This window comes from Xiphophorus hellerii, chromosome 7, assembly GCF_003331165.1.
Source record: "Xiphophorus hellerii strain 12219 chromosome 7, Xiphophorus_hellerii-4.1, whole genome shotgun sequence".
In the NCBI taxonomy this organism is placed as follows: Eukaryota; Metazoa; Chordata; class Actinopteri; order Cyprinodontiformes; family Poeciliidae; genus Xiphophorus; species Xiphophorus hellerii.
Window position 1 is genome coordinate 23,999,515 of NC_045678.1, and position 24,206 is coordinate 24,023,720.

General features: G+C 37.3%; 5 protein-coding genes across 7 annotated transcripts; 4 read left to right on the forward strand and 1 right to left on the reverse strand.

The window, feature by feature from the left end:
- Positions 1-1,582: 1,582 nt before the first annotated feature.
- On the forward strand, positions 1,583-6,588 carry LOC116723012 (UDP-glucuronosyltransferase-like). The gene is made up of 5 exons (XM_032567507.1): positions 1,583-2,560; positions 2,934-3,065; positions 3,373-3,460; positions 3,546-3,765; positions 6,031-6,588. The coding sequence occupies exons 1-5, from the start codon at positions 1,700-1,702 to the stop codon at positions 6,311-6,313; spliced, it is 1,584 nt and encodes a 527-aa protein (XP_032423398.1). The 5' UTR covers positions 1,583-1,699; the 3' UTR covers positions 6,314-6,588.
- Positions 6,589-7,295: 707 nt separating this feature from the next.
- LOC116723013 (granzyme B-like) lies at positions 7,296-10,263 on the forward strand. Of its 2 annotated transcripts, none has more exons than XM_032567508.1 (5): positions 7,296-8,688; positions 8,768-8,930; positions 9,194-9,335; positions 9,593-9,853; positions 9,968-10,263. In XM_032567508.1, exons 1-5 carry the CDS (start codon positions 8,637-8,639, stop codon positions 10,130-10,132), a joined length of 783 nt encoding a protein of 260 aa, XP_032423399.1. In that variant the 5' UTR covers positions 7,296-8,636; the 3' UTR covers positions 10,133-10,263. The 2 variants fall into 2 exon arrangements, with proteins under 2 accessions (XP_032423399.1, XP_032423400.1); XM_032567509.1 differs by having other exon boundaries at positions 7,311-8,688; positions 8,786-8,930.
- A 2,985-nt stretch (positions 10,264-13,248) lies between these two features.
- On the forward strand, positions 13,249-16,135 carry LOC116723014 (mast cell protease 1A-like). Of its 2 annotated transcripts, none has more exons than XM_032567511.1 (5): positions 13,249-13,413; positions 13,496-13,643; positions 14,251-14,380; positions 14,833-15,093; positions 15,239-16,135. In XM_032567511.1, exons 1-5 carry the CDS (start codon positions 13,362-13,364, stop codon positions 15,389-15,391), a joined length of 744 nt encoding a protein of 247 aa, XP_032423402.1. In that variant the 5' UTR covers positions 13,249-13,361; the 3' UTR covers positions 15,392-16,135. The 2 variants fall into 2 exon arrangements, with proteins under 2 accessions (XP_032423402.1, XP_032423401.1); XM_032567510.1 differs by having other exon boundaries at positions 13,252-13,413; positions 14,242-14,380.
- A 1,653-nt stretch (positions 16,136-17,788) lies between these two features.
- On the forward strand, positions 17,789-20,343 carry LOC116723502 (granzyme B(G,H)-like). Its single transcript, XM_032568509.1, has 5 exons — positions 17,789-17,918; positions 18,101-18,248; positions 18,396-18,540; positions 19,767-20,027; positions 20,140-20,343. The coding sequence occupies exons 1-5, from the start codon at positions 17,867-17,869 to the stop codon at positions 20,290-20,292; spliced, it is 759 nt and encodes a 252-aa protein (XP_032424400.1). The 5' UTR covers positions 17,789-17,866; the 3' UTR covers positions 20,293-20,343.
- Positions 19,426-24,196, reverse strand: rabl3 (RAB, member of RAS oncogene family-like 3). Its single transcript, XM_032568510.1, has 8 exons — positions 24,119-24,196; positions 23,395-23,486; positions 22,913-23,042; positions 22,707-22,821; positions 22,455-22,605; positions 21,175-21,246; positions 20,865-20,903; positions 19,426-20,711 (listed from the first exon to the last, which is right to left on the reverse strand). The coding sequence occupies exons 1-8, from the start codon at positions 24,162-24,164 to the stop codon at positions 20,655-20,657; spliced, it is 702 nt and encodes a 233-aa protein (XP_032424401.1). The 5' UTR covers positions 24,165-24,196; the 3' UTR covers positions 19,426-20,654.
- Positions 24,197-24,206: the final 10 nt, after the last annotated feature.

Here is a 24,206-nt window from a genome sequence, read left to right on the forward strand (position 1 = left end):
AGATTGATGAGAAAACGGACTGAAATATGACCGAAGAGGCAACTTTTAAAGATGCTGACGGGATCTGGGCTTCAGGTGAGCGGCTGTGAATAAAAGTTACTGCAGGACCTCAACTGCTAAAGAAAGATTCGGCTCATAGCATTTGGAGTTTAGAAAATATCGCATAAACATCAGCGAAAAATACTGTAGCAATGATTTGGACCGCAGCACAAAGCCAAGGATGCCACAATTAAGTAAATTAAGATGTCCCAAAAGCATCGGCGGACTGGCAAACGGGGCTACCAAGGGGTTCTGATTCTGATTTAGCCGCTTCTCCCGTCTCATTAAGAACATCAGCATCACTAATAGTGTTTAGATTTAGACTTAGTGAAGTTTGTGGGAGTGGGCCCAGGTTAAAATCAGTCAGTAATCATTGGGCATTATTTGCTGGAATGTATTTGTGAACAAACCAAGCTCAAACACAAAGATTACAAAAAGCGACATATTGTAGCCATGGCAACACAGCAATCAAACTATCAAGATGATTTTTTGTACTTTTACAAAGTAAACTTTTTTATTAAATCTGAAATGTAAATTTAAAAAAAAATTTGATCTCTGCTGTGCACATTAAATAAGATTTAATGGCATCGCCATTCTCAATAAATGTATGCTAAAGTGTTAGATCTGTGTTAAAATTTCAACCATTTCTAGATGCCCCTGAATGACTGGTGGTGGGGAGCCTACCAGCAGCTAATGAGTTTTTTTTTTTTTGCCTTCATACCTCTGTCTTACGATTCTAGATCTCTCATAAGTGCTAACATTGAAAAATTACCTAGACTTAACCCCCTCTGAGCTTTTTTGATCTTTAAAGCAATCTGCAGCAAAGTTGCTATAGAGGTTACATATTATTAGGATTTCTTTAGTGAAATCGCAGCAAATGTGCTTGTTTCATAACATACATCATAACCCAGCAACCTTCTCTCAAGGTCTGTTTAAAAACTACAGTCTCAGATCAACAGCCCTCCATCACTGTCAGCAGCAGAAAGAGCAACATTATACATACCATGAAAAACATAGACTACATTTGCTTTGCATTGTCCCCACATAATGAAAATGATGTAATATGATCTGATTAAATATTAGATTTTTGATTAATATGTGTTTCTGTGTTGTTGTACATTGTTTTAAGATCGTTCTAAACGCCCCTTTTTAACTTTGAGCACCTGCAACTCCAAAGGTCTCTGCAAGGTCCTTCTTACGAGGTACGAGTGTGTCTGTTTTCCAGAGGGAGGGAACATATAAAGTGAAGAGAGAGGGCTATGCTCAAATCTACAGTTAGTACATGCAGTCATGCAATGAGTTGTAAGTTATAATGCAAAATAATTTCATGACTTGTCACCACAAACGCAGCAGAAAGTCATGCAATAAAAAAACGTTAAAAATCATCTTAATGTGCTTAGTTAACAGGATGTAAGAATACTTTCAAAGTGAACAGCAAAGTTATATCAATGATTAACTGATGGCACACTGAATGCTGACACAAAGAGTTGGGAATCTGTCCTGCCTTCCTGTTATTACATAACAGCCTGACTTAAAATGCAGCCCGCACTTCCTACAGAATTTCAACACACACACTCACTCCGACTCTGAAAGCCACTCCTCAACAACACGCAGGACCTACTCCCACACGAAGCTCAGCTTGCAGTACAGGGAAGAAGCAATGAGAAGCAGAGTGTGGTTTCCTCTAACGGGGCTGTTGGCCTGGCTATGCTGCTTTCATCTGGGGCCCGTTCAGGGGGAGAAGGTGCTGGTTTTCCCTGCGGATGGCAGCCAGTGGCTCAGCATGAAGATTCTGGTGAAGGAGCTCGGCCGCAGAGGCCATGAGGTCACGGTCCTGGTTCCTGAAAACAGCCAGTTGATCCAAGGTTCTGACAGCTACAAGACGGAGGTCTACAAAGTGCCGTATACTCAAGATGAAACGGATAAGAACTACAAGAGGTTCAGGGAAGGACTGTTTGACCAGCAGCCAGGATTAGCAAATTTATTTGTGAACGTGGACCGTTTGTTGATATTTACATCTCCACAGGTGGTGGGATGTGAGGCTTTACTGGACAATGAGCCTTTGATGACTAAACTCAGGACGGAGAGATTTGATATGATGCTTACAGACCCCTTCCTTCCTTGTGGCTCTATCCTAGCACATATTTTTTCTATTCCTGCTGTGTATTTTATGCGTTTGCTTCCCTGTGAGCTGGATATTAAAGCTAACAAGTGTCCCTCTCCTGTTTCCTACATTCCTAAGTCTTTCTCTGGTAACACAGACCGCATGAGCTTCCCAGAGAGGGTTAAAAACATGATGATGTCTTTTTTGGAGTCGTACCTATGCACGGTCATGTACCAGAAATTTGATGAGCTGGTTAGCAAGCGCATCCAAGACGGCATGTCGTACAAAGAACTAATAAGTGAAGGAGCTATCTGGCTCCTCAGATATGACTTTGTTTTTGACTGGCCCAAACCTCTCATGCCAAACATGGTTTTAATAGGTGGGATCAACTGTGCAAAGACGGCTCCTCTTCCAGCAGTGAGTATGACGATTTATGTGTAGAGAAAAAATAAAGAATGTATCCCATCTGGATTCACTAAAGGCAGATTTGTTCAACAAGTTGTTCAAGTAATTTGCAAAAATAATAGTTTTGTTTGTATACAAACAAATATAGGCACAAATATGGCTTTTACCAGCTTCTGCAGCTGGTAAAGCCATAAAATCTTTATGTCTTTTACTAGCCATAAAGCCGAAATGGGTAGTTGCATACGGTGTTTATGATGTAAATTCTTTTAAGGTTTTATAAGATAGATGCAGTTTTTAAACATGTAGGAATGTATTTGCCCTGGATTTTGCTTTTGCTTTAGTTTTCTTGCAGTTATTTTTATGTCTTTTCCAACTTTTTTTGCAGGACCTGAAGGAATTTGTGGATGCTTCAGGAGACGATGGCTTCATTGTCTTTACGCTGGGCTCATGGGTGTCCGACATGCCTGAAGCTAAAGCCAAACAGTTCTTTGAAGCCTTCCGACAAATTCCTCAGAGGGTAAATAATACAGGGTTCCTATCAATTTTCATTGGTTTGATCTATGTACACTTTAAAGTTCAATCCCAATCAATCGGTTTTATGTGGCAGTTTTTTTTTTTTCTTGAGAAAGCTACTGATAAGTTTTATGATTACAAGAAAAAACAAGCACATTGCCTTTCTTTTTTTACCCACAGTATAATCTGCAGGTTGAATCCAGTTGAACTGCTGGACTTTGTTCTCTACTTTGCTGCCCACGTGCCAAACTGATCATTCAGTACCAAAGCAGTTTGAATGTGCTAATGATCTGGTCTGATTTTTATTGCAGGTGATTTGGAGGTACACAGGTGAAATACCCAAAGATGTACCCAAGAACGTCAAACTTATGAAATGGGTACCTCAGAACGATCTTCTAGGTGTGTTTAATGACACATGGATTCATGAAAAATTGTATTGTATTTGGGGACAAGTTGAACTACAAATGTTTTTTTTTCTCTACAGCTCACCCCAAAGCTAAAGTCTTCATGACTCATGGTGGAAGTCATGGCATCTATGAAGGCATCTGTAATGGCGTTCCCTTGTTGATATTTCCACTCTTCGGGGATCAGAGAGACAACGCGCACCAAATGGTGTCACGCGGTGTTGCTGTGAAGCTCAATATATTTGATATAACAACAGAAACATTGGTAGATGGACTGAAAAAAGTTATCTATGACAAAGGGTAAGAAACTTCAACTATAACTTCCTAAAAACTAATGAGTAATACTATATGCACATTTTATGCAGAGATATTTGTATTTAGTTGAATATTTTTTTTAAAGAAGTGTTGCCTGGAACCTAAATAATCTGTGTCTCTCCATCAGAAGACATCAGTAAGCTTGCTCTTTTTTCAAAGCAGATTGAGATAGCTGGTGATCAACACCATGTTATTAGAGAATGGACTTTGAAAATCTCCAAATTAACAATGTCTTAACAGTTTAAATGTAACTTTACAGTACAAACATTTTACACCAGTATCACATCAGATGTACTGTAGCTTTCTAAGGCAGATAATTGTCAGCCATTGCAGGTCTAAATCCTTCCATCTTACTTTTCTTCCTTTCTTTTGCCCTTTTTGTTTTCCTTGTGTCATCCTTAATTTATTTCATGATGACTGTTCATTCTTCCAACCTCCATTCTTTTATTATGTCCTTTATTCATTTATTTCAGTCATTCATTCAATTGACTTTTCTTCCAACCTAAAAAAAAAACAACAATTAACTTTTATATTTTATGCCTAAAAGAAAGTAAAGGACTGACTACACTTCTATTGTTGAAGTGTTGGGAAGCTGTTAGTTTAATCTTAGTTTTATATCTTTGTATATGCTACATACTATCTATTTCGACAACTTCCCACTGTGTTGTGGCTACTCTTGCATCATAATAAGGTCCAAAAAACATAAACTGAGTAGTTTCTCAGGAGGAGGTTTTCGACTCGCTCAAAATAAAAAGCACTCGCGGAGAGTTTTCTGGTTTCAAAAAGAGTATTTTCTTTACTTAAAAAAATAACAGAAATAATCTCCGAGTTGACTTCATACAAAAATTAAAATGTAAACGTTAATTTTGTGGTAGAAAAACTGTTTCACTCCTCACTCCTTCACCAAACAATCAGATCAATCACAGCAGCTGCTTCTTCTTGTTAATCACAGCAGGAGGCTGACTGACAAGGAGGACGGTCTAATCGAAACAAATAAATAAATAACAATATATATACCATTCACATAATCTTGGATCTGTAACATTAATACTTTAGCAAAAAATAAATTAATCTAATTCTTAATATTCTCCAACTCACTGTATGGCACTAAGGAGCAGAGGGGTTCCTAAACTGTTTGGCACCCTGGGCAAACCACCTTTCCTTTGCCCCCTCCTTTAAATATATAAGAAATTAGACTACTATGGGCTGCACAGTGGCGCAGTTGATACAGTTGATAGCACTGTGGCCTTGCAGCAAGAAGGTCCTGGGTTCGGTTCCCGACCCAGGGTCTTTCTGAATGGAGTTTGCATGTTCTCTTTGTGCATACATGGGTTCTCTCCTGGTACTCCGGCTTTTCTCCACAGTCCAAAAACATGACTGTCAGGTTAATTGGTCTCTCTAAATTTTCCCTAGGTTTGAGTGTGTGTGTGTGCATGGTTGTGCGTTCAAGGGTGTACCCCTTCCTATCTGGAGATAGGCACCAGCACACCTCCTGACCCCACTAGGAACAAGGGTGTACAGAAAAAGGATGGATAGACTACCATGCTGACATAGTGTAAATTACAGTTGTCTCAGACTGTACTCAGTATTAATAATTTAGTAAATTGTAATGTTTAAGGACTTCAGTACTTAAATCTTGGTTTTACTTTCACTCTGGGAATAAACAAAATAATCTGCAAACCTCAACCTAGATAATTAACCTCAGACAAATGAGCATGCTTTGGAAAATACTTTTCCTTAACACTTATTTCTTTGCAATTAGTTATCACACTGAATAAAACTCACAACATAGCTTCACAAACTTCTGCGAGTGTGGGGGAAACCAATCTGTTCCACAGTTTAACCTGGCATCATGCCTTCAAAATAATGCACAAGGCAAACCTGACCCACCTCTACCAGTGGCCGCTTGTCAGACACTGAGAAGAGCAAATTAACCCACGAGCGTGTGAGAGTAAAGAAAACTCTCTTTAACATAAAAATCTGTTAATAAATCACATTATAACTCTTTCTCTAACATACCCACAGTTTAACTACATTTTGAGGGAATATGTTTGAGTGTTTAACTGACCAAACACTCAGAAAGATATTTGGGGGGGCTCTCACGCTGCCCCCCACAAAATGCCGCCCTGGGCAGTTGCCCAGGGCACCCATATCAGAAACCGCCACTGCTAAGGAGTCTGTAATACACTAAGGTTAATCTGAAACTTACTGTTATATGGCTCTGTTGTAACCATTATGTCTTTTCTGTAGATACAAAGAGCGCATGGTGGGGCTGTCTCAGATACACCTGGACCGCCCTGTTGAGCCTTTGGACCTGGCTGTTTTCTGGTCTGAGTTTGTAATGAGACACAAGGGAGCATCACATCTAAGGGTGGCTGCACATGACCTGAACTGGTTTCAGTACCACAGCCTGGATGTTATCGGCTTTTTTGTTTTTGTTTTTGTCGCCGTTTTGTGGGTGACTCTGAAATCCTGTTTGTTTTGCACTCGCAAGTGTTGCGGGAAGAAAGGTGCAAAGAAAAAATCTGAGTAGTGTCTGCCTTGAAGTAAATAGTTTTAACACTGCTGTGAAGTTTTGTCTGGTGTACAGTAAAGTGTATATATGTAATTTGCCAGAACACATCTTTTTTAGTAATTAAAATGAATAAACTTATAATAAAATTAATAAAACTTATTTCTTGAACTTCATTTATTATTTGTGAAAGAATATACAGACCTTGAACTCTCCCTGAGAGTTAAAGATTTTAGTTTAGTTCTGTTTCATAGGAATGTTGTTGGAATGGATTATAAAGCACTTTTGTTTTGTAATAGCAGTCATCTTTTATGTATGTACAGATTATATAAAGCCTTTACATTTATTGCTTCCTCTGTAGCAAATTTGTGAAGAAGCTTGAAACAAATTACCTAGAATATTGTCCAGCCACATTTGTCAAGATCCATTTTTCAAAACACTTTTATCTTTGCACTGACAGGTTCCTTGTGTATAGACAGGTTTTGAGTGAGAAGACATTTCCTGATTTATGAGAACCAACACAAATCTGACTCCCTTTATTTGCCCATTTTCTTGTTTTTTCCTATTTTAAAGAGTAGCAAATGCAAGTTGGCTTCTGGAGGAAGCTATTTTTATGGATCAGAGACGTATGAAATTTGGGAAGCAAATTAAAAGTTCTTTACTACTCTGATCAGCTTATATGGGAAAAGTGTTTAATAACATAACCTCAGTTATGTGTTAAGAGTACCAGTAAGTTTGAAGTGGCCCTGAGTGATTTGGTTAAAAAAACCCCAACTTTTTAACATAATTTTGCCCATTGAATAACTGTACCTTTTATTAAAGGCTGAATTTAAATTGCATTTATTTTCAGAGTAAGAGTTTGAAATCACAATAAAACTCATATCTTGGAGTTTTTAGCATATTTTTAGGGCTACTAAAACATTTTGAGGGTGCATACAAATATGTTCTTTTTTCTGTATTTGACCATTTTATTTAATCCATAATAGCTGTTGCTACTATGTATCTTGAGATGATATTGAAGCCTTGGCTTCAACATGTCTAACACTAGTAAACAGTAAACTTTGTTTGCATTTGGCAGTGATTAATGAATGTTGGGCATTGACAGTGGAGCAACTGTTTAAACAGTCACTGTTATATTGGTAGCAGATGCTCCTGCTTGCATCATTCTATGTTATTTTAATTATCTCATAACAGAAAATATTCAATCTCAGGAAGAAGTCTGTGTGTACATAAACACACTCCATTGTTCAAATCACACAGGTGGCCAAAGAAAACAAATTGCTTGCATGAAAGCAACTGCCTATTACTTTGTCACTTCAAACTGCACAAAGCTTTGGATTTTGGCATCAATAGGAACAGTCTGAGTTATTTAGTGGAAAACTTAACTATTTCTTTCTTTGCAGTGAGCAGAAAACAGAACTGACTGCTCCCTTGCTTTGTAGTGTTTACTGTGATCTACGTCTTAGTTTATTGACATCAGTGTAAAACGGCTTGTAAATGTAACACCAAGTGAAAGTGTGAAACATACATCTGCCTAAAGCAGGGTTGTTTGACGCCTCAAACTCTTTGGCTTCCTTGTTTATACTAACTATTGCAAATGTTTGTTAAATGAATACTGAGTTAAACTCTGCTCAGAAGCCCCACCAAGTGGACAAAATATTTACTACTCCGTCTTTTGTGAAGAAGTCAAAATCTATTTTCTTACAGGATAAGTGTTTTTACCCTTTCACTTCTTCATATTTTGTCATGTTACATTTGCAAGCTTCTAGGAAATTTTGTTACAGGCCCACACAATGTGTTGTGTAATACTAAAATGGAAGAAACATTACACATCGTAGCTGCAATGGATTAGAAATGCATGTCAAACTGTGCAGATTTTTTTTAATGAATTTTTTTTTACATGTATTTACATAATCAAACCTGCAGATATAAATAACTCTGACTTATAGCAGAATGTTTTGTCATCTTTTTTGGTGAGAGGACAAAGCCTTTCTTAAAATGTCCTTTTTTTCCAGGCTTGAGTTTCATATCTGTGGCAAGACGAGAGTCAAGCGAAGAACTGGGTGAGACGATGGTCTGGATTGTTTGGCTGTGTGATTTGGGTCAGTCAAGCCTCTAAATAATCACTGATTCAGTTAGAAGTTCAGACAATAGAAAAAATGTGTAGTATCAGGAATTTCCAACTGATTTCACAGTTATTTCTTGCATGCACCAGCAAAGGTGTTAGTGAACTCGAACATATCAGCCATCTAACCACAAAGTTTCCATTTGAACTGGTTCACAGGTTGACTACAAAAGGTGGTGCTGAAAAACCATTTGCTTTATTCCTTCCTTCTCTGCTATCATGATACATACAGGCGCCATCATTTGCATCCTTCTGCTGGTCCCCCTCCCAGGTAAAAGTAGTTTATTCTTATTATATTTTTCCTCTATTTTCTTAATTTATTGTAAGGAATTTTTTTTCCTTGATTTAAGAATTTCTCCATTTGTCAGGTACCTCTGGGAGCAGCATAGTTGGAGGCAAAGTTTCCAAGCCCCACTCCAAACCTTACATGGCGTCTCTCCAGTACCAAGAAAAACATTCATGTGGTGGGATACTTATTCGGAAGGATTTTGTCCTAACTGCAGCACACTGCCAGTGAGTATGTTCCCTCTGATATAAAGTTATTTTTATGCAACACATAAAACACATAATTTTATGGTTAGGATGTTTTTATAGATTAGTTATTAATAATTTTCAATAATTAATCCCAAACATGTTTTGTTTGTAATCCCAAACAAAACATAAAAGAAAGATTTGTTTTTTTTTTCTTCTTTTCTTCTGTATTTCCTTCTGGGAAAAAGGTTAGCTCTTTTCAAAGTGGTCTTCAATAAAATAGATAAATCTAATTATGTTTTCAGAGGTCAAGGTGACATGACGGTGGTTCTTGGAGCACATGATCTCAGAAAGAAGGAGAAAAGTCAGCAAAGGATCAAAGTGGCAAAGTTCTGTCCACATTCAAGCTTCAGTGGAAAATTTGATTTTGACATCATGCTGCTTAGGGTGAGCAAACAGTTGAAAATTCATTTTTGCACATTTATTTTCAAAAATTCCCCCCACATCAAATGGCGTTTATACATTTTAAAGCTTATTTCCTGTATGAAGAAAAATAAATTCTTGTTCAACACTTTAGTTGTCTGTGGTTGTTTTAAACATCCATTGGGCTTTCTCTTGACTGATTTTCTTTTTTTTTGCATCATATTAAAACCTAACCTGGAGAACCTAACTGAGTTAATAATATTCACCATTCTCTTTTACAGTTACAAAATAATGCCACAAAGAATAAGTACGTGAAGCCTCTGGACCTGCCCAAGAAAGCCAAAAGCATCTCTGACAAACTCAAATGTCTTGTTGCTGGCTGGGGAAAAACTGGACCCAGTGAGCCTGATTCGAAGGTTCTGAAAGAAGGGAAAGAAAGGACTCTGCCCATCACTAACTGTGAAAAAATTTGGGGAGACCATTTCAAATCACAGCAAATGATTTGCACCACATTTAACAAGAAGGATGGAGGAATATGTCAGGTAATGAAATAACGCCACCAATACGGAAACTCACACAAGTGAAATCTTATGTTTACTATGAACATCTTACAGTTTTTGTGAAACTACTGTCTTCCTCTCCTCTCTTTTTCCTAGGGTGATTCTGGTGGACCTCTAATTTGCAAAAAAAAGCTGCAAGGCATAACTGCTTTTACTGCTAGCGGTCAATGTGATAATACACTGTATCCTCATGTCTTCACGAACATTAATTACTTTTTACCGTGGATCAAGAAAATGATGCAGACTAAATCATTATGCTGAACATGTCTTTACTTGTGCATTGTTAATGAATTGTAGAAAAGATAATAGCATGAAAATGTTTTCAATTGCCTGTATTTTCTAAATTTACAATAAAAAATACTACGCTTGTTAGTTATACCTCTTTTCATTAATTTTTTTCTTGCGTGTTTTTATTCTCTGTTTGTTGAAACACTACGTGAAGGTATTTGTGCTGGTCATAAATAACTTACTTTAACCCTTTCATGCATAGTGGTCACTACAGAGGACAACTATCTAAAAGCCATTTTCTTGTGCTTCTTGTGGATTTTTATGTTATAAATGCACACAGACCACTGAAATGGACAGTAATGCATCATAAAATACACTATCAACTACTGGCCATCAGCTGCAAATGCAAGAAATTATTTTTGTTAAATCCAATATGGCCAACAGACAAAAAAGCATGCCAACCGACCCGGTCCCTCCTTTACTGTAGATGACTCTTGCAGGTAAAAAAAATATTGTCAGATAAGCCCTAAAGAACAAAACTACTGATGTATTTTTGAAATAACAACTTTGTATTTGGAGAAAATTACAATTGATCACCTAAAAAAACCCAAAACACACACACACAGACATATATATATATATATATATATATATATATATATATATATATATATATATATACAGTACAGACCAAAAGTTTGGACACACCTTTTAATTCAATGAGTTTCCTTTATTTTCATGACTATTGACATTGTAGATTCACACTGAAGGCATCAAAACTATGAATAACACATGTGGAAATATGCACTAAACAAAAAAGTGTAAAACAACTGAAAATACCCCTTATATTCTAGTTTCTTCAAAGTAGCAACCTTTTGCTGTAATTACTGCTTTGCACACACTCTGCATTTTCTTGATGAGCTTCAAGAGGTAGTCACCTGAAATGGTTTTCACTTCATAGGTGTGCCCTGTCAGGTTAATAAGTGGGATTTCTTGCCTTATACCGTGGAAAATAAAGTCATGAAAATAAAGAAAACCCATTGAATTAGAAGGTGTGTCCAAACTTTTGGTCTGTACTGTATATATACAGTATGTATACACTGCTCAAAAAAATAAAGGGAACACTTAAACAACACAATATAACTCCAAGTAAATCAAACTTCTGTGAAATCAAACTGTCCACTTAGGAAGCAACACTGATTGACAATCAATTTCACCTGCTGTTGTGCAAATGGAATAGACAACAGGTGGAAATTATTGGCAATTAGCAAGACACACTCAATAAAGGAGTGGTTCTGCAGTTGGGACCACAGACCACTTCTCAGTACCTATGCTGTCTGGCTGATGTTTTGGTCAGTTTTGAATGTTGGTGGTGCTTTCACACTCGTGGTAGCATGAGACGAACTCCACAACCCACACAAGTGGCTCAGGTAGTGCAGCTCATCCAGGATGGCACATCAATGCGAGCTGTGGCAAGAAGGTTTGCTGTGTCTGTCAACGTAGTGTCCAGAGGCTGGAGGCGCTACCAGGAGACAGGCCAGTACACCAGGAGACGTGGAGGAGGCCGTAGGAGGGCAACAACCCAGCAGCAGGACCGCTACCTCCGCCTTTGTGCAAGAAGGAACAGGAGGAGCACTGCCAGAGCCCTGCAAAATGACCTCCAGCAGGCCACAAATGTGCATGTGTCTGCACAAACGGTTAGAAACCGACTCCATGAGGATGGTATGAGGGCCCGACGTCCACAGATGGGGGTTGTGCTCAGAGCCCAACACCGTGCAGGACGCTTGGCATTTGCCAGAGAACACCAGGATTGGCAAATTCGCCACTGGCGCCTTGTGCTCTTCACAGATGAAAGCAGGTTCACATTGAGCACATGTGACAGACGTGACAGAGTCTGGAGACGCCGTGGAGAGCGGTCTGCTGCCTGCAACATCCTTCAGCATGACCGGTTTGGCAGTGGGTCAGTAATGGTGTGGGGTGGCATTTCTTTGGAGGGCCGCACAGCCCTCCATGTGCTCACCAGAGGTAGCCTGACTGCCATTAGGTACTGAGATGAGATCCTCAGACCCCTTGTGAGACCATATGCTGGTGCTGTTGGCCCTGGGTTCCTCCTAATGCAGGACAATGCTAGACCTCATGTGGCTGGAGTGTGTCAGCAGTTCCTGCAAGATGAAGGCATTGAAGCCAGCCCGTTCCCCAGACCTGAATCCGATTGAGCACATCTGGGACATCATGTCTCGCTCCATCCACCAACGTCACGTTGCACCACAGACTGTCCAGGAGTTGGCGGATGCTTTAGTCCAGGTCTGGGAGGAGATCCCTCAGGAGACCATCCGCCACCTCATCAGGAGCATGCCCAGGCGTTGTAGGGAGGTCATACAGGCACGTGGAGGCCACACACAATACTGAGCCTCATTTTGACTTGTTTTAAGGACATTACATTAAAGTTGGATCAGCGTGTAGTGTTATTTCACTTTAATTTTGTGTGTGGCTCCAAATCCAGGCCTCCATTGGTTAATAAATTTGATTTCCATTGATGATTTTTGTGTGATTTTGTTGTCAGCACATTCAACTTTGTACAGAACAAAGTATTCAATGAGAATATTTCTTTCATTCAGATCTAGGATGTGTTATTTGAGTGTTCCCTTTATTTTTTTGAGCAGTGTATATATATATATATGTTGTCTTTTTTATTTTTTACAAACATTTTTTTCCTACCCTTTATTTTATGCATTAAGAAAATTTTAAAAAATTGGGAAATCTTTGACACAAAGAATCATAATTCATGCATGAAAAGGTTAAATAGTGGTGGTAGTGTGACAGTCTGAGCCTGTTCTGATGCTTCTGAACCTGGACGACTTAACATACTTGATAGAACCAGGAATTCTGCTCTAGTGAACGACAATATCCGAATATCAGTTTATGATCCCTGTTTCAAAAAATCTTGGGTTATGCTGCAGATTAATGATTTGACATGACCTTAAATAGGCTGTTTAAACCATAGCATATTTAATGAAACTTGAATTTCAAATGTAGCAACAAAATAATTACTGTTTAGGTTAAAGGAGAAAAAGCAGAAAAAAATCACTCACTGACATGCGACAGGACGGATTATGCAGTTGCAGATTGTTCACTTTCATTGCACCAACATCTCTGACACCTGCCCACAAAGTTTCAGCATGCAACAGTTTGGGGGTTGACTACAGAAAAGTGTGAGGGGAATCAGCAAAGCAGATGCTCTATCCTTTCCATCTAAGCAAACATGATACACACAGGTTCCATCGTCTACATCTTTATGCTGGTCATTCTTACTGGTAAGTCTAAATTTAAATACACATTTTTAAAAGTTTTTTAAAAAGTCTTCTTTGATATTCATTTGACAAATCTTCATTACAGGGGCTTCTGAAAGCGGCATCTTCGGAGGCCGCATTTCAAAGCCGCACTCCAGGCCCTACATGGCATCACTTCAGTACGGAACAGAACACAAGTGCGGTGGCATTCTTATTCGAAAGGACTTTGTTCTAACTGCGGCACACTGCATTCTGTACGTATGTTTAACTTGATCCCTAAGTTCAAAGTTTATGTTAATCATTTTTCTTACTCTCTGAAGTTAAATCATGACAAATTTCTCTTGCTTTAGTTCCCAGTACTAAAATTATTTCTATTTGTTAACTGTCAAAAAAGCCAGATTTTATTTTTTTTTACTTTCCTTGAATTCAGAAAAGCACCTACATTTAGTTAGTATCAGGCTTGATTGTCTTAAACTATATGATTTTTGTCAAACCTTTTCAGTTTTCTTCCATAAGGTTCTCACAATACTTTGTCCTCACAGAACTCAGTCAGGTTTGTAGGCTGCCCCATTGGCACACTCATTTTCAGATCTACCCTAGTTATTTAGCAAATGGGAATACTTTTGATAATTCTTACTAAGTTAAAACAAGATAATTTTGGTCTGATTTAATTTTAGACAGTGATGAAAATATTGTGTAATGTTAAAACTTCCGTCATTATAGTATTATAAGTACATTCAATATTGGAAATAAAAAAATACTCTCTAGTTTTTAATGGATTTTCTTCTATTAAACAACTCACTGGTTTATGAAAGTTATAATTTAAAATTAAACTGTTTTCTCATTTTTCAGATCTCAAAGTGACCAAGTGGTACTTGGAGCTCAAAATCTCAGTAAGAAGGAGGAAAGTCAGCAAAGGATCAAAGTGGCAAAGTTCTACATGCATCCAAAATACAACAGAGGTTTTCACAATGACATTATGTTGCTTAAGGTAAGCTAAGATGGACAAAATGTTTTATTGTTGTTGTTTTTTAAGTATTTATTTCAGTGTTAAAGTGAATGTCTTATGGAGTGAATGGAGAAGCATCAAAATTAATTTGAACAGCAATTCAATTCAAAAGTGAAACTTATATGATAGAACTTCCATTATATATAGAGATATGACTATTTTAGTTAATTTTGACGCTTACAGCTACTGAAGACTCCAAATTTTGACACCATAATTATTAAAATATCCTCTGCATGATGCATCAAATACTTAACTTTCTGAACTGAGGTACTAAAATAACTGTTATTTTTTAAAATGCACCTGTAAAATTGTTTGGTCATTTGAAGCTGCAGTATGTAACTTTTAAATTATTTTAAATTATTACTATGTTAGTTAGTAAGTATTTTATGAATCACAAGTAAAGTTTTAAAGTTATCATGTACTTTATTTCACAGCTGGAAAAAAACGCCGAACTGAATGAAAACGTTAAGCCCATTGTGTTACCAAAGAAAGAAAAGAAAATAAATGGCAACCTTGATTGTCTAGTTGTTGGCTGGGGCAGAACTGGACGACGTGAACCCATTTCCACTGTTCTGAAAGAAGCGACAGAAAAGACACAACTCAAGATTGAGTGTGATAAAATCTGGAAAGAGAATTTCATTGCCCAACAAATGATTTGCACCAAGTTTAAAAGGAACACAGGAGGAATATGTCAGGTAAATGATCTTGAAGCATTACATGCAGTTCATTCAGATGCAGAAAAACATTATATATAACAAAATGGTGACCTATTTTTCTTTTTCAAAAATGTACTATAACTTATGAAGAATTTAATTCAGGTCTTCTTGCCTTTTTTTGTAGGGTGATTCTGGTGGACCTCTGATCTGCAAAAACAAGCTTCAGGGTATAACTGCTTTTACTGCTGACAACCAATGTGACAATCCAAAGTTCCCACACGTATTTACTAAAGTTAATTTCTTTCTTCCCTGGATCAAAGAAATAATGCAGGAATAAGACCAATGTTGTACCCACTTTATTTTCTTTTACAAAAAACAAAAAGCTGTGACAACCCTGCATTACATTGTTTGAAAACTCTTGTTTCAGAAAAAAATTACCAATATAGTTATGATATTGTTAGAATCCACAATAAAGCCAAATTCCTAAGTAAGTTTCTTTATTATTTGAAAGAGCTCTACACTTCAAACTATCAATGAAAGTTTCAGCATTTGTTTCTTACTCATCCACTTATAGAAAAGAGTAACCACAGGTTTGTTGTCTGTAAGTACCATGGCTTAGTACTACAGATGTGAAGACCCAACCACAAACCCCCTCACACACTGTTCATAAGTATATGCTGCCACAACCACCAATGACCTCTTCATGAGTAGGACGCAGAAATTAACTATGCTGCTCAATGAACAAACATGGTTGATGAAAAGGTATTTGTCAGGATCTGTGTTTTTCTATGTTTATTTTGAGTTTTCTGTGTCTCTGTGTTGTCCTGTTCTCCCCTTGATCACTCCCAGGTGTGTCTTGTTTCTGTGATTACCCTCCCGTGTATTTAATGCCACTTGTGTGTCTGCGTCCTCGTCGGGTCCTTGTCTTGCAGTCGTTTGTGCGTGTCGTGTGCACCGATTTGTTTGCTGTCCAGTCTAATAACCAGTTGCTACCAGCGTTGAGCCCTGGCTTCCACTCAGTCGTGCTGCCTGGTGTTTTGGATCTTGCACTTTCACCATTAAACGGTCATCATACATCTTACCTGGGTCTCAAGCGTCTGCCTCACCACCCACCTACACCGCACTTCATGACAGTATTAACACCTGAACACCTTTCAAATTTACAGAATCACTAAGAAAAAATGTTTAACCCAAAACTAAAGACTCAAGAACACATAAATGATTCTGTGGCAGCCAGAATGACAGGCCAGTGGTTGCCATAAGACAATTCACACAATTGTGTTATGGGTCAAAGGTCCTATCACATGTCCGATAATGAAGCTGAGAACCTGTAACACTTGCATTCTTTGCAGTGGCTAACTTCTTTTGTGTTTAGCATTGATGAGCTTTCAGAGCCTTCAAGGTATTCAGAGAAAATCTTAATGGGTCCCATAAATTCTAAAACAGCAAGTAAATGAATAAATGCATAACAATAAATAGATCTTTCTTTCCTTGATTATTCAAAATAAATTAAAAATAGTGAGAGAAAAGCTTCTTAATAATACAATGCTAAAACTTAGCTTGATTCTGAAATTTTTGGGTTTTTTATGAGGAAAAACCTAAGTCAGACATAATTCTTTTGCCACCAACAATGCAAATTTAATTGGGAGATTTCTGCTTCCTGGTCTGAATTCTTTCAGTCTGAAATCAAACGATAGCGTAGACTTGTGAGACTTCGATCAACTTTGACTGGAAAAAAGGTGGAGAATACAACTTTCTTTCTAGTCCAAAGTAAAGCTTTATATGTCTGTGGTTATTTGGGGAGCCATATCATCTCCTGTGCTACACTCTTTTTTTATTGAGTCCAAAGTTTCTTCTCTCTGCTAAGAAGTTTCATGGAGGTGTTGAATACATAATCCAGCAGAACTTGCAAAGAAGTCAACAAAAATCAGATAAAATTACAATGGCAGGGCCTAAAAAGGCATTATTTTTACCCCCTGTCAGGTAATGAAAGTAAACCATCTCACAGAGGAAGAGACTGTGTCGCGGTAAACAATGTGGTACAACGTGATCTGGGCTTAGGGTTGCATTTCGTTTTGTATTTATACTAAAAAGACGATGTGATTTCGAAATGTTCAGCTGCTGTGGTAGTTTAACCACCAAAACTTCAATAACTGAACAACTTTTTTAAAATGCAGCCTTGACATTCTAACTGTTTGAATAATTTGTGTAAATTCATATTTGTGTGTGATCTATTTGCCTCTTACTGTAGAGAAAACATTTGAATGTTTTCTTCTATATTCAAATGCTGCCACAAAAAAGAAAAAAAACCTTTTTGATCAAGAAAAATAACCCCCATGGAATAGAAAGTTGGTGGTTTAAAGTTGTGGTTTTAGTTTCTATGCTTTCAGTTAGTCAGCTGAAATACATCATTAAAGTCAGCCACCAGAAAAAAAGCCCTAAGTCACAAAACTGTTAAATGCAGAAAGTTTAGCCTATAAGACACGTGTTAATGATCCAAAAAAAATGGACAAAATGCTTCTTAATTAATTTACATATTAGCTAAAAATACACCCAGCAGAAAAAAAACAGTTTTGTTATTTCCTGACCATTTATATTATGCAGGAATAATATAATAATATAATGGTAACATACTGTAGCACTGCTGCATAAAAGCAACAGCAAAGGTATGTGTGATATAGGTTCCACTCATGCATGAATCTTTTTAACACCTCCCCACCAGTCGGTGTTTCCGTTTGTCAGTTTTGAGGCAGAGTACAGAAGGTGTTGAGGGGGCTCTGCACGCCAGGCTGTTTATCCTTTCCCTGCAACCATGCTACACGCAATTGCCGCCATTTATGTCCTTCTGCTCATCAACTTCAGTGGTAAGAGTAGATCTTTTTTTTTTTTTTTTTTTTTTAAATCAGAAACAAGTTTAAAGTTACAGATTTTTTTTCCAATTTTCAAATGTCCATATTGGCTTTTGTGTTTAAAAAGCCAGAAAATGCCCATTGTTTGCCTGATATGAGGTTTTATTTGACTGAACTTTTACATTTCACTCTTAAAGGGGCAACTGAGTATGGTATAACAGGTGGCAAAGTTGCAAAACCGCATTCCAGACCCTACATGGCGTCACTCCAGATTCAAGGAAAGCATATATGTGGTGGGATGCTTATTCGGAAGGATTATGTTCTAACCGCAGCACACTGCAAAAAGTGAGTGTGTGTGGCAACATTTAAAAAATGTGCATTTTACAACAAATTAACATAAAAAGATTGATTAACATTAAGAATAAACCAATAAGAAAATTAAATATGAATTCTAAGGCATTTGTGTTTAAAGTACATCTTTTTTATTACTAGCTGTTTCCAAGACATCACAGTCGTCCTTGGGGCACATAACATCAGCAAGAAGGAGAGAAGCCAACAAAGGATTAATGTGAAGAAGTACCATGCACATCCGCAATTTAAAGCCGACCAATTTGAGTATGACATCATGCTCCTTAAGGTAATCCCCATTTATACAATTTGTCTTCATTTAAAATTTTGCCTTATCAAATATTTCTGGTACTTCATTTATAATTACCACTAAGGCCAAATACCATGCATCAGAAACACACAAATCCAAGTAACATTGTGTTTATTCCTCGCGACATAATCTATTTTGTGAAATGAACCAGTTCATCCAGCAGCAAAATACACCAGAATGATGCAGCTATTCCATATTTTACTCTCGATATAATCGTCTTAGACATATTTGTTGACGTGGAGCCATTTCTACAAAGTTCTAAATACCACTTAATCTTGGCAGAAAACTTTTAGGTGTTTGCTAGAAATCTGAACTGTTGACTTTTTTCCGCATCAGTGACACTCCAAGCAAGTTAAAATCAACAAAAAAAAGTAACTCCCACTTCAGAAAATGTAAGTCTTACAGTCCAAAACTAAATCTAACACAAAAAAGATCTGTGGAAAAAAAAGAGATGCTCTTGCAGTCTAAAAATCTTGGGGGGAGACAGTCTTAACCTGTAACCGGGGTTGCCAGTTGAAGCCCCTGCTCCATTTGTCTCAGTCGTTTTGTCCTTGGCCAAGACATTTCACCTGCTTTGCCTGCTGGTGGTGGTCAGAAGGCCTGGTGGTGCCGGTGCAGAGGAGCCTTGTTTATGCCCGACTGGCAGAGCAACTGTGGTTACAACATAGCGGCTTGCCACCATCAGTATGTGAATGAATGAAAGACTGAAGGAAATGTAAAGCGACCCCACAGAGTACTGTACAATTACAGGCCATGTACCATTTCACTTATGCAAGAGAGGCTGTTAAAATGTAGGATGCTGAAAGACTTGCATCAAAGAAGACTGAATGCTAACATTGAAATAAAAGGTGGTCCGACAAAGCGTGAGTTGAACAGTATGCAACTTTTATTTTGTATTTTTTTACTCCAACACATGTCTGTCAAATAAAAGGTGGACAATGTTTCCAAATGTTCAAAAAATGTATCAAATTCTTTGATGCTTAAATCTGGCGGTGTGTACACTTCTGAGATCTGCTGTAATCACATAATTGTGCTGCACATTTTTTTTATACAAACCAGCTTAAAAAAAAAAGGCTCAAACATATTTGAGACCAAAGGGAACATTTTTGGAAATGACACAGAAAAAATCCTTAAGACAACAGCTTTGAGTTTACAGTAATTCTAATTATAATGTTTTTCTTCTCCACAATGTATTCTCTCAACAGTTGGAAAGAAATGCCAAAGTCAACAACAATGTAGCGACAATTGATTTAGCAACAAAAAACAAGGACATTCCTGCCAACACAAATTGTGAAGTGGCTGGCTGGGGAAGTACTGGACCAGAAAAACCTTCTTCAGATGTTCTGATGGAGACCACAGAGAGTATCCAATTCAGCTTTGAGTGCAAACATATCTGGAAAATGTATTTCAATTCCACACATATGATCTGCACCAAGTTTAACAAAAAGACGGGAGGAATATGTCAGGTAATCAAGGAATACATACCATGATGAAAATATGAAAAACAAAGCATTTCATTAGAAAAGAAGAGCTGGTTCCTTTGAAAACCTAATCAAGTCTTTTTCTTGTCTTTTGTAGGGAGATTCTGGGGGACCTCTTATTTGCGACTCCAAGGTTCAAGGAATAGCTGCTTATACTTTTAAAGAAAAATGTGATGATCCAAAGCATCCACATGTTTTCACTAAAGTTCGTTCCTTTCTGCAGTGGATGGAAAAAGTGATGAAAGGCTGAGGCAACCTCATTTAATGGAAAGTTTAGTAAAATCTACATGTAAAAACCTGATAGAAGTGTTTTGTTTGTGGACAAGATGATTTGCTGATGATAGAAAAAAAATAAGTAGTTCATTTAAAATAAAAAGATACTCCCAAATAATACACCTTGCATATTATCTAAAAGATGTATTCCCAATTTACATTAAATTTCTTTTTTGAGTTCACATTTAGGTCAAAAGAATATAAAATAACAGAAAGAGGCGGAGGTGAGGTTGTTTATGTTGCTACGGCTGGTCTCCAACATGTCAACCCACAGATGTGTTGGTAAAAAAAAAAATAAAATAAAAAAACCACAGACCACCACTGTTGCATTCATGGAACTCAGTCATAGTGCAAACTTTTGAAGCTGAACCTTTTTCTGTCAGTAAAGCCTGTCATCTGCAAGGAAATGAAAGGAAAGTTCATTTCACACTTTAGTCTACATTTGTGCCTATATTCTATTTAAACAGTGACACATTCAATTCTTTAAAATGTTTCAGTGTCAGGTGATTTTATTTCTTAACTTTCATAAAAAGCAAACACAAAACTCACCTGACTTGAATCTCTGGTGAAATATCTCTTCTCTATTACCTACCAAAAGTCATAAGATTTTTCTGATTACTACAAAACATGACAAATAAAGAAAACTTTTTTATTTTTATTTAAACATTAGCTTTAAAAAAAAGTTACAATGTATATTTGTATATTTGGATTTCACTTTCACTTTGTCTGAAGACCACCAAAACAGAGACACTGCAAGTAGCTTTAAAACAGAGATGTTCTGTTATACTATGACCTCCGTGATCCACCAGACTGCCCTAAAATTAATAAAACATTGCATTGCACTATTCAGGTTCCTCACCTTATCAAAGAAACGGCTAAGTTTCACAGCATTTGATGTGCCTGCAGCAAAGTATCTTGGGTTTGTGCAGTCCTGGGAAAACATGATAACATTCAGCTTTTTTCTCGGGTGGTAAACCACTGTGTTTGTTTCCACATGCAGGGGATTTTGGTAAGTAAGACAAAAAGAGTAGAGCGCCTCTCTGCCAGAGTTCCTTTGTATTTGCTTTATTGTCATGATATTGACTGATTTAGTATTAATGATTCAGATTAAGCTCATTTTAATACTATTATTTTATGTTTCTTAATGAAATATTGTATTGTTTTAATGCCCAGCATTAGCTTCAGGTCACAAACTGATGGTGGGAAATTCTCTCCTATGATTTTCTGCTAGAAAGCAGAATTCATAAATTCCAGCCCATGTCTGACTTTAGATCTGGACCTGGAGTCAGCATGGTCAGCCTAACAGCTTCAGGCCTTGTGCCATTTCTTTCTTTCTTGATTCTACAGGTCTAACAGTAATCAAGCTTAGGAGTGGCTAGTGAAATTGAGCTCAGCGTTCGAAAAAGTGTTGTTATCCATCCATTTTCTGTACACCTTTGTCTTTAGTGAGCTCGGGAGGGGTGCTGATGCCTATCTCCAGCAAGACATTTTGGGCGAGAGGCGGGGTACACCTTGGACAGGTAGCCAGTCTGTCGCAGGGCAACACAGAGACAGACAGGACAAGCAACCATGCACATACACACACCCACATCTAAGAAGAATTTAGAGACCAATTAACCTGATAGTCATGTTTTTAGATTGTAGGAGGAAGCCAGAATACCCAGGGGGAACCCACGCTTGCACAGGGAGAACATGCAAACTCCATGCAGAAAGACCCCGGTCTGAGAATTGAACCCAGGACCTTCTAGCTGCAAGGCTACGGTGTACATACTTTGCCACTGTGCAGCCAAAAGTGTTGTTAAACACAGTAAATTATTGCTTTACCAAAGGGTAAAATTGCTTTTCTATATAAAGGCTAGGTTGGTTTTTGATATAATTTTTTCACCTCATAAAGAAAAATAATTTGTAAAACTGAATATAATCAGATTATCTTTGTCTCATTGATGACCTCAAAACATATTAAATGTGACAAAAGAAAAAAACAAAAACAAGAAATGTGTGGGGTGGAGAAACATTTCTCAACACTTTACAATAAACTGAATCATAAACCAACAAACATATGAAATATTACCTTGGTTAAACAAACAGCCAGTTGTTCTAACATCCAGTTTTCAAAATTCAGTTAAAAAAGAAACTTACGAGATTGATCTCCTCTGCATTAAAATCTTCAGAAAGGAAGGCTGTCCTAGTGAGAACTTCACTGCGTTTGTTCTCTGGAATCTGGTCAAACTTTGTTCCGATCAGCAGCAAAGGCACTGCGTTCTCAACAAACTGTTCTCTGTCATACTCACTGCATTTACATGAACATAAAAAAGAAGCAGTTCAGGTCACATGAGTTGTAGCTTTTGCATGCTTAAAGGTTTAAAAAATATTTTGCTGATGAAAGCCAACCCATTTGAGACAATGACTCCTGTTGGGGAGGAATCCTTATTCAAAGCTTCCATTGACCAGCGGTAGAGATTTTGGGAAGATTTCTTATTTGTTAAATCGTGTACCAATATTATTCCTACAAAACATAAAAATATAAAATAAAGTCACTGAAATAAGATTTGAGAGCTTTGAACTAGATACAAATCTTTCTCTTTATTTTATTTTACCATTTACTGAATTGTAGAAGACTGCTCTGGTGCTTTTGACACTGCTGGCACTGCCAACTGATCCTCCAATGTCCCATAGCTCAATGTAGAAAGTTTTCTCCTCAGGGGTTCCTTCTTTGTAATCTTGAACCTATAATTGGAGTAGATATGAAGTGATATGATGGTACTTTAGTAAAAAAAATGTGAATCAGTCATTACTAGGTGTGTCTGACTAAAAAAACCCATGCTGCACATTATAGCAGATGGAATAGTTTTCAGAATTATTGCTTAGTCATGATTTGGTATCATGGAGTTACATTTGAATATGTGTGCATAATTTTATATTAAATTTTGCGGCATCCTTATGAATTACGATAATGACTATGCATGGTAAATAGATTTTTGGTTAAAATTGTGCAGCATTTTCCAAATAAACGGCAATCTGACAAAGGTAACAGAATCATTTCCTTTCATTAATGATGCCACATGTTTGCAGTGCTTACCCGCACATCCACAGAACAGCCAACAGTCCAAGATGGATTTCCAAAAACCTGATTCTGACATATTAAATGGACTAAGGAAGATTTGCCAACCCCTGTAAATGATAAAAAACATATAGAAAGGTTCACTGAAACGATTGTATGTGAAATGCATACACTTATATAACAAATCCTGAGCACAACAGTCTGGGAGAGGTTGGTTTTCAATGTCTTTTAGTGCTGCTTGGTATTTGCACTTCCCTTTTGTTGAAGAATACAAACAGACTCGTTTACCTGCGTTTAATACAATGCATCATTTTCCACACAGCAGGAAATAAGGTAAAGTGGAACAAACTATGACACAGAATCCCATCAAGCTAGCTGACAATTGTCTCAGTGGCTTTATCAGAAGTCTTTATTTCTATATCAATTCAAAACAGAGCTTTGTTCTGTTTCCTTTTGATGCGCCAGAAGAGTTGAGCTTACTTATACGAGATAGTAATATGGCTACTACTACAATTATCTACATTTGCAACATCCACAAGTGTCATTGTTTTTTTTTCTTTTTCTGTTAATGCGTCAATCATAGCCGCAAAAACAGATTTGTAGTTGTAATTTATAGGCTCTTAGTCAAAATATGGTTTTCACACCACCGAAACTAAGTCTGGATTAAAAGAAAACCAATGATAAAAAGTAGCTACATATACATTTGCTGTCATTTGTAAAAGAAGAATAGAGCGTAGCTTACCAGAATCTCCTAAAACTAACACTTTTACCCTGTCAAGAGAAGCCATTTCTGATGACGAAGAGTACCGGAAGAACAACAAGTTATCCCC